Source organism: Nothobranchius furzeri, chromosome 2, assembly GCF_043380555.1.
Source record: "Nothobranchius furzeri strain GRZ-AD chromosome 2, NfurGRZ-RIMD1, whole genome shotgun sequence".
Lineage (NCBI taxonomy): Eukaryota > Metazoa > Chordata > Actinopteri > Cyprinodontiformes > Nothobranchiidae > Nothobranchius > Nothobranchius furzeri.
Genome location: NC_091742.1, coordinates 58,639,865 through 58,650,048, shown reverse-complemented (window position 1 = coordinate 58,650,048; position 10,184 = coordinate 58,639,865). Strand labels below are relative to the sequence as shown.

The window sequence follows — 10,184 nt, the reverse complement described above, 5'->3', positions numbered from 1 at the left end:
TTGCTGGTAATCATCCTAAAACTTGTTTTTAGCGGAATGGTGGGAATTGTCTTTTAGTTTAGTTTAGTATAGGTTAGGGTTAGGAATAAAACCCTATTGGTTATGGTTAGACATTGTGGAGTCACTAAAATGAATGAAAGCCAATGGAGGGATGTATGTGTGTGTGTGTCGGGGGGCTAAACCAGGCATGGTCATCTTGCAGCCCAGGGGCCATTTCCAGCTCTCAGAATTCATTTGTGCAACCCCCACAGACTGTTGATTACTTCTACATTACTGTATTTCTATGCTCAAATATCCACTAAAATGAGGCCTTTTTTTTCTTTATAATAATAATAATACAAATAATTAAATTAACTAACTAAGGAGGCTGTAAGTTCAGTGAACTTCAAATTCTTCCTTTAGGAGGAAAGAACCACCATAAATCTGGCCATTTGGTGAGTAGCAGCTACACTAGGGAAGAGGAGATTCTGTGGTGACGTCATATATGCGACATGCCGACGTTTGATTTGTAGTCATAATAATCACAAACTTTTACAAGTTGGTAAATCTCAAAGAAAGTGACTGGCGTGGTCGAAACACCCATCAATACTTTTCATTTAAACTGAACATGTGTGATCCATAAGGCATAAAGCTAAGTGGATTAGAAAATAGCTTTTTTAGTCCCGTTGACTTGCATTCATTTTATCGTTTTTACAAGGACCCATGAGCCGACCAGAAAGGGTGGAGACTTAGACTCACTATTTGAAACAACTCTGCTGCCTATAAACCACACTAGATAGTTTTGCGGAGCTAGTAGCGGGGGCTTCTTACCTGCTTTGTGGCTTTTAGCTGTAACTCGGTTAGCATTTTCAGTTCGCTGATCGTCAATAAAATCACAAGAAAGAGAAGAAGTTCGCTTTTCTGTTGGTATCATGGCAAAGCCAGGAAGTAAAATTAAGAGAGTAATGTCTTTGGGGTGAAGCAAATTGCTAAAACTGGAGTGCAGCCTACACTAGTTTCAGCGAGCTGACTTCCATCTTGGAAAAGCCCTCTCACCCTCTGCATTCCACTGAGGAGACCTTGGATAGCTCCTTCAGAGGCAGACTGAGACATCCAAGATGTAAAACACACAGAACGCTACCATAGTTCATTCATCCCCTCTGCAGTAAGAGTGTAACTGGTAAACCAACGAATAGTTCCCGAGCGCAGCCGCAGCTGAAGCTTACCGCCACAGGGATGGGTCAAAAGTGGAGGACAATTTGACCACACCACACCAATGTGTGTGACTACAGTGGGGTTCTATTCTAAAGGAGGCTACAAAATCACCGACTGATAGTGACCTGGCTCTGTTGCTACTTTTTTGTCTGTTTACTTTGTGGTTCATTTTATTATTAGCTGGCTCATGTTGGTGTTAGCTTGTTGTTAGCGCTAGCTACAGCAGGCTGCAGCAGGGTTATTTACGACAGACAGTTGCTATTCCACTTTCAACCCGTTTAGCAGTGGAGCAGGAAACTGTCTAGTGTTACTTTAAATCCAAGAAAACCACTTCCATTTGAGTCAAGTTTGTAAGTGAGTAAAGCCTGGCTCACAGCAGGACAATAGTGCCGATTGTTGACCCAATCCTTCCATTTCGACAATTTTAAAGATGCCCCTAATTAATATAACAGCTTTTACATTGAATGTTGTGTTTAGCCAATGAAAAGTGAGGTGATGGATGCCCGGTACTCTCCTCCTCAGCCATACTAAGTTACTCTGATGCCGTGTTTGATCTAGTGAAGTTTTTCTGTTTCATTGCCATGAGTGGGGTGTCTCACGCTTTGAAAAACATGTGACAATTTAGCGAACCTGCCATGCAAACTGGGCCTATGCTAAACATTTCCTATCAAAGATAAAAAAAAAATGCATTGAATTCAGATGTCAAACATGTTTATTTTACTTTTTCAGTTACCTTAAGATTCATTAACATAATACAGGTTTTCATTGACTTGTTGTTGTGTTTTCTTTTAGTTTAATGGTATCAGCAGATGGATGGAGGATGTCCAAGGGGCCTCTGGTCAGATTCTGGTCCATTCCAGGAAAGTGCTCGGCAAGCCCTCACACCAACAAGACACGCGCATCAAACTGTAACCCCTCTTGGATTGGAAAAGCCTGTGCAGTCATAACGTATTATGTAGATCTCCTCTCTCCAAGAACTTGACAATTTTCTTGCTGTTTAACTTACTTTCCTTTTACTCCTCACATTTATTGGTTTATTGCCACACTTTCTGGCATTTTTCAGACGTAAACATCAGCAGGAAGCTGTCAGCAGGAATCTGTAAAAAGGTAGGCCTGAACCTTCTTGATCACAATCATCTGAGACAGTATGAAGGAAACAGTTGGTTCTCTGGACATGTTCAGACAAGTGAATCTTTGATCCACAATTTGAAGTATGTTCCATTAAATCAGAATTAATGCATGATGGACATTTGCAGTGATTACTCCAAACAAAGAAACCGGATTGGGTCAAATGGGAATAAAACAATCTGCAACAACACCTGCAGCTGTTAGTTTGTGCGCCTATGATCAGAAATTGAGTCAAATATGTACACATTCTCTTTAGGGGTGAACATAGTTTTACTGTCTCTTAAAAACATAGTAAAACTAAAGTTAGACCAAATTAATGCCAACTGACAAAACCAGATGCGTTATGAAGCACGGTGAAAGAGATTATGTACATATGTGATGTTCTTGCTTTAGAGGATCAGGGGTTTAGACTTCCTTTCAGATCAAAATGATTATTTCTTTTGATGTTTTACCATTTTTTGTTGATAGTGTGTTGCACAGTAATCCTGTTGTTGTACAGTGTAGTCAGCTCTATATGTGTATGTTTTAATTATTGAATATTATGGGGGATCAGACCTATGGAACAATAGATTGGGATCAAATTAACAAATTGGGTTATTTCGCCCTCTACAGGTGACATGTCATTATTACTTCTATGGGAGAATTAAAATGCCAATAGAAAAATGAGTTCATATAGAAATGTCTTAAATGTTTAGGCTAAATTATAAAGAAACTAGGCCATTAAAAGTAAAATCACATGTGCTGACACAACAAATGGCCATTTGTGGTTCTGGTTCATTTTCTATGAGAAGAAAAAGATAGAATTTGCGCTTTATGTTGATTTTTGAAAAACTTTATTAGCACTAACTTTAACAACAGTACCATTCAGGAAAAGTACAGGCATTTCTTATGTATGTTCATGTTTGTACCTGTTGTTTGATTAATTAATCCACTAAAACCCATTTCAATAAAGACATTTGCTTATTTGGGCCAAATAATGATTAGTAATTAATCAAGATTAATTAATTGCAAGCCTCAGATTAAATAGATTAAAGTTTCAAAAGTCCCACTCCTAAAGAAGAAGAAAATAAGCCATTTAACCTTTAATTTAAATGGATTTGTGTGAAATAGTAATTTAATCAGTGTGTTTAACTTTTAAAATTATTCCGCTGTCTGTGGGGCACCAGGTGGTGCTCAGTCCCTGCCTTGCTTTGGTTGACCTTGTGGTTTCCAGTTAGATTAAGGCTGTGCCAGGTGCTCCAGTGCCTCTCCCTCACAGCGCATGCAGTGATCACCCTTAGTAGCAGTAATATCAAAGCAGCCTTGGCTGTGGTAAAAGTCCATAGAGGATTTGTTCCAGTCCAGGACGGTGAAGTGGAGCTGGTTGCAGCCAGCAGCTAAACCCAGCTGTAGGACACCAAAAGACAGAAAAAGACGTTAAAACTAGGCTGAAGACATGAAGGATGGACATTTCTACTGATGCATGCAGCAAAAGTTATGTTCCAATAACTTTCTCCCTTGTCACTCACCTGTGCCACTTTGCTAATAAGAGCTTTTCCGATGCCCTTCCCTGAAAGACAAATAGTTTACATTTCTGCACAAACAGAAGCAGAAATAACTGCTGCATGTCCTGGGTATGAATTACACAGAGGCTTCCTGGGGAGCCCATTGAGACCGGGGTGGGGTTGGGTTATAAATGATTGTTATATGAAGTTTAAAACATGTAATGGGATAAATCTGCCAGCATTTTCATTTTCAAGCACTTGGTTTTGTTTTCTTGTTTTTATAGAAAGAAAGAAAATGATCTTTTGCACAGCACCTCTCAAGATAAAAATCACAAATTGCTTCACAAAAACAAAAAATTAAAACATAAAAAAGATTTCAAAAAATGACTAAAAATACTTTTAAATGAGAAAAAATTATAGTAATAAAAATGTAGGGAAAGGGAGAGAGAAAATTAATAGGAAAGAGGGCAGAATAGGTGGGGAGAGCAGAATAAGAAGAGGGTGGTGAAGAAGGTCACACAAAAGCCACTTTGAACAGCTGAGTCTTCAGCTGCTTTTTAAAGGAGACCACTGAGTCCACTGATCTCAGGCTCAGGGGGAGAGAGTTCCAGAGTCTGGGGACCACAGCAGCAAATGATCTGTCACCTTTGGTCTTTAGCCTGGTGCTGCACAACCAGTAGGCTTTAGTCACTGGACCTCAGGGACCTGCTGGGGTGTAGGGACTAAGAAGATCACCAATGTAAGATGGTGCTTGTCCATGTAAGGCCCTATAGACCAGAACCAGGATCTTGAAATTAACCCTGAAGTCAACTGGCAGCCAATGAAGCTGGATGAGAAGTGGGGTGATGTGGGTGTGTTTGGAGGACTTGGTCAGAAGCCGAGCACAGGCATTCTGAACCACCTGTAGACGGTTCAGGGAGGTTCTGCTCAGACACGTGAAAAGAGAGTTACAGTAGTCTAAGCGTGAGGAGATGAAGGTGTGGGTAACGGTCTCAAGTTCAGAGCGGGGCAGAATGGGACTCAGCTTAGCAATGTTCCTGAGATGGAAGAAAGAAGAGCGAACAAGAGAACTGACATGAGAATCCAGGGTGAGAGCTGGGTCAAAGGTCACGCCAAGATTCCTGACGGAAGGTTTGGTGTGGGAAGCAAGCTGACCAAGAGAGTCTCTGACTTTGGGAACCAGCTTGTCTGGGGCACAGATTAGGATCTCAGTCTTATCTTCATTCAGCTGTAGAAAGCTCCCAGCCATCCAGGTTTTGATAGAGTCTAAGCAGGTGTGTAACAGCTGCAGCTTAGACATCTCATGGGGCTTAAAGCAGATTTAAAGTTGAATGTCATCTGAGAAAAGATGGTAGGAGATTCATTTAAAGGAGCTCAGGATGTGCTGGAAAGGAAACAGATAGAGGAGGAAGATTAGAGGCCCCAGCACAGAACCTTGTGGGACACCATGGATGAGGGAGGTGGTGGAGGACCGAAGCTGCGCGGCCAAGCCAGTGAGGTGAAGTTACTGGAGCATGAGTGACGAGTTCCACATCAGGCATGAATAAAATTCAGAAAGTAACAGAGAATATGAGCAGACATGAACAAGCAATCTTTTTTTTAGTGGCATCACTTTGAGAATGTTACTGTGGCAATGTGCTTTTCATCCTGGCCGTGGAACACTGGAGCAACTCTATAGAGGGATCTGTTTTGGTGGCCTAAGGATTGAGTCTCTGCTTTTTGCAAATTATGGGCCCTGTTTGCTTCATAAGAACATGATCTTGGGCTCTCACTGGAGTAGTTCCTTAGCTCCCCTGTAATTTGAACCCTGTGCATGCCTCCATTAGGACAGTTGTGTTTTACCTCTGAACTCTGGCATTACGTACAAGTCATCCATATAAACGGCCCTGCCCATAAATGAGCGGTAGGAATGGATATAAAGTGCGTAGCCAACCGTCGTATGCCCTGAAAGTAAGAACAAATATTAGAAATTAATAGTTAAACTAGTTGTATGGCTCTACAGCTTGTAGTAACTAAAATCATCTTTTGAAAAACATTTTTTTCTTCAATAAAATTAGCCCATCTGTGTCATTCAATGTATGAGCATATGCATGCTAATACTCTTGAAGCCTCTCCCTAATATGGAGTCAGATGGTCAGTGATGACTGTATGGTAGAAGGCCTGCATCATGGGAAGAAAAAGGGCTGTTAATCATGTCAGATCATTTTCTCGATTACTTAAACACTATACCCAGTCTATTGAACTCAGTCCAAAATCATACAACCATTTTTCAAAGGTACACCCATTTCCCTGAACTACACACTATTCCCCTGCTTCAACACAAGTCTGTTTTGATGAACTGTTACTGCAAAACTCTACACACAGATCCCTACATTTTTCAGTGCTGACACCATGTGTTCATTTAGAAAGCACTAGCAGTCAATAATGTTAACTCAAGTCAGCACAGCTTGAGCCCAATTAGCACAAAATTAACCAACTGGAAACACTTTCCATCCATTCATTTTCTTCCACTCATCTGGAATCGGGTCGCGGGGGCAGCAGCCTAAGTCAAGAGGCCCTGAATTCCCTCTCCCCAGCTACTTGGGCTAGCTCTTCCGGGGGGCTCCCAAGTCGTTCCCTGGCAAGCTGAGGGATGTAGTCCCTCCAGCGTGTCCTGGGTCTTCCTTAAGGTCTTCTCCCAGTTGGGCATGCACGGAAACTCTCACCAGGGAGGCTTCCAGGAGGTCTCCTAATCAGATGTCCGAGCCACCTCAACTGGCTCCTCTTGATGTGGAGGAGCAGCGGATTTACTCTAAGCCCCTCCTGGATGACCGAGCTTCTCACCCTATCTCTAAGAGAGAGCCCAGCCACCCTGCAGAGAAAACTAATTTCGGCCGCTTGTTTCCACAATCTCATTCTTTCGGTCACTATCCAAAGCTCATGACCATAGGTGAGGGTAGGAACGTAGATCGACCGGTAAATCGAGAGCTTTGCCTTCTGGCTCAGCTTTCTTATCACCACAACAGACCGGTACAACGCCTGCATCACTGCAGATGCAGCACCAATCCGCCTATCGATCTTGCGCTCCATTTTTCCCTGACTCATTAACAAGACCCCAAGATACTTAAACACCTCCACTTGGGGTAGGACCTCATCCCTGACCCGGAGAAGGCATTCTACCCTTTTCTGACTCAAGACCGTGGTCTCAGATTTAGAGTAGCAGATTCTCGTTCCAGCCACTTTACACTTGGCTGTGAACTGCTCCAGCGAAAGCCGGACTTCACATTCTGATGAAGCCAACAGGACCACACCATCTTCAAAAAGCAGAGACTCAATCTTTAGGCCACCAGAACAGATCTCAACACCTTGGCTGCACCAAGAAAATTCTGTCTATAAATGTAATGAACTGAATCGGTGACAAAGGGTAGCTTTGTCGAAGTCCAACTCTCATCGGGAGCAAGCTCCACTTACTGCTGGCAATGCAGACCAAGCTCTGACACCAGTCATACAGGGACCTAACAGTCCGTATCAGAGGGCCTGGTGCCCCGTACTCCCAAAGTACTCCCCAAAGGGCCTCCCAAGGGACATGGTCAAACGCCTTCTCCAAATCCACAAAACACACATAGATTGATTGGGTATAGAGCTGGTCCAGTGTTCCATGGCCAGAACAAAAACCACATTGCTCCTCATGAATCTGAGCTTCAACATTCTGTCAGACCCTCCTCTCCAGAACCCCTAAAGAGACCTTACCAGGAAGGCTCAGGAGTGTGATCCCCTTGTAGTTGGAACATACCCTGTGGTCCCTCTTTTTAAATAGGGGGACCACCACCCCAGTCTGCCAGTCCAGTGGAACTGCCCCCAATGTCCACTCGATATTGCAGAGCTGCGTCAGCCATCAAAGCCCCACAACATCCAGGGCCTTATGAAACTCTCATCTTATCCACCCCCGGAGCCTTGCCACTGGAGCTTTTTGACAACCTCAGTGACCTCAGCACCAGAAATTGGAGAATCCAACCCAAAGTTCCCGGACTTTGCTTCCTCACTGGAAGACGTGCCGGTGGGATTGAGGAAGTGTTTGAAATACTCCACCCACCGATCCAGTGTCCTGAGTAGAGGTCAGCAGCACACCTTCCCTACTATAAACAATGTTGGTGGTGCACTTTTTTCCCTTCCTGAGGTAACAGATGGTGGACCAGAATCTCCTTAAAGCTGTGCGGAATTTTTGCTCTGTAGTCTCACCAAACTCCTCCCACGCCCGGGTTTTTGCCTCCACGACCACCCAAGCGGCATTGGGCTTGGACTGCTGGTGCCTATCAGCTGCCTCTGGAGTCCTACTGGCCAAAAAGACCTGATAGGACTCTTACTTCAGCTTGATGGCATCCCTAACTGCTGGTGTCCACCACAGATCCTCACAATACATATGGGCCTGCCAGTCTGACCAGCATCCTCCCCCACCATCAAAGCCAACTCACAACCAGGTAGTGGTTAGATGACAGCTCCGCCCCTCTCTTCACCCGAGTGTCCAAGAAATTCAGCTGCAGATCAGACAAAACGACAACAAAGTCGATCATCAAGCTGCGGCCTAAGGTATTCTGATGCGAAGAGGGCCAGGAAACACTAGACGTCACAATTTAACACACATCAATCAGAAACTTTGATGGAAAGATCAAAGGGCCAAAGTCAGCTCATTCAGGTTTGAAAAAATGACATGCAAAGGAAGAGAATGAGGAGGAGGAGGAGTAAAAGGAGAAGGTCTAGGACACCAGTGTGAAGGAGGTAGAAGAGGTGGAGGAGGTGCAAGAGGAGGTGGAAGAGGAGGATAAGGAGGTCTAGGACACCAGGGAGGAGGTGGTGGAGGAGAAGGTTGAGGACGACAGCGACAAGGAAGGGGAAGAGCAAGGGTGAGGAGGCAAGTTGTCTTGGATGAAATTCGAGCCACTTTAGTTGACCGTGTCCTTGTCTGTGGTATGACTATGAGGGAGGCGGGGCAACGAGTCCAGCCAAATGTAAGTCGCTTCACTTTTGCCTCCATCATCAGAAAGCCCCACCTCCACTCTCCTCTGCCTGGCTAGGGCTGATGTAGCCTGTGATGTGAATGAGACTCTCTTGCCTGACCCAGACCAAAGACAGGATGCTGAGGTGGAATACTGTTTTGGTGTGTGTTGTACTGTGGGGTACATGAATAAAAATGTGCCACTGTTTTTACATTGGTTGCATCTTTTGTGTTCATCATGTGAAAAGGTTTATGTGGGGAAGAACCACAAGCAACATAACTTGCAAATATTGTTCTTACTTTATTGCACCAATGTGTAAGACTATGTTGTAGTGTGTGTGTTTTTGAGGCTTTGTGTGTGATGTCTGTGGGCAAAGAGTGTAGAGCTTCACTTTGACCTGAAAATATGATGTTTGGGAAATTGGGGTGAGATGTTATGGATTTTTGTTTACTGTTTTGAAAATATGAGGCATAATTTCAAGTAATGTGTTTAAGCAATTGAGAAAAATTGTAATGACCTCCTTACTGCACTCTAAGGAAAAGCTGAACCTTGTTATGTGAGACGTGAGTCAAGAGAGAGGCGACATCAGCAGGATGCTGCCTCAATAGGTAATGTGTTTTTGGTTTCTAATGTTTAGGGTGATGGGTGAAGACCAGAACAGAGGAATCAGAAATTCCAGATAAATAACTATAAGAAATGTTATGATCAAACAAGAAAAGTGGGAGAATGACTGCATTCAGTGACTTATCTCACTTACCATCTTTGGTTCTGTGCTGATCTGACACCTCGGCAACGATCGCGTGATAGATCGGGTTCTTGGAGAACCGTCTTGCTCCAAGTCTGTGAATAAAATAACAGAGAAGCCGACATGTGGGAGATGTATGGATGGATGTGCTTCTTGAAATCACTCGCCATCGCTTGGACCATTTACAGCGGGGACGGGGAGCTGCTGTTAGTAATTGAATATGTAATCAGGTAGTGGAAGGAATATTTTGAGGAGCTCCTCAAGCCCACCAACATTTATTCAAGTGAGGAACCAGATCTGGAGGATGCATTTGGAGTGGCAGACTGGAGTGATAACCTCATTTTTAAGAAAGGGGACCAATTGCTGTGCTCCAACTATAAAGGTCACACTTCTCATCCGCCCTGGAAAAGGTACCATAGTGAAGGGCCTGATTGATAACTCATTCTTGGATTGAGGGGAAGCAAATTTCTAAGACTTTGTTAGTTAATGACTTGATTTGTGATAATCAGATTTCTTTGCTCTCTCACACAGAATCCTGGCTGCAGCAAGAGGACTATGTTAGTTTAAACAAGTCAACTTCTTCTAATTTAAATCATCATATTGCTCGAAGTACAGGGCGAGGAGGAGAAGTAGCAACCATTTCTCATTCAGACCTATTAA

The 10,184-nt window shown here is 43.5% G+C and overlaps 1 protein-coding gene across 2 annotated transcripts; it reads right to left on the bottom strand.

Annotated features, from left to right (window-relative positions):
• Nucleotides 1–3,138: 3,138 nt before the first annotated feature.
• LOC107377312 (thialysine N-epsilon-acetyltransferase) lies at nt 3,139–9,619 on the bottom strand. 2 transcript variants are annotated; one of them, XM_054747748.2, is made up of 5 exons: nt 9,537–9,619; nt 8,258–8,320; nt 5,649–5,750; nt 3,831–3,871; nt 3,139–3,708 (listed from the first exon to the last, which is right to left on the bottom strand). In XM_054747748.2, the coding sequence occupies exons 3-5, from the start codon at nt 5,698–5,700 to the stop codon at nt 3,541–3,543; spliced, it is 261 nt and encodes an 86-aa protein (XP_054603723.1). In that variant the 5' UTR covers nt 5,701–5,750; nt 8,258–8,320; nt 9,537–9,619; the 3' UTR covers nt 3,139–3,540. The 2 variants fall into 2 exon arrangements, with proteins under 2 accessions (XP_054603723.1, XP_070402876.1); XM_070546775.1 differs by lacking the exons at nt 8,258–8,320; nt 9,537–9,619 and having other exon boundaries at nt 5,649–5,924.
• Between the last annotated feature and the right edge of the window lie 565 nt (nt 9,620–10,184).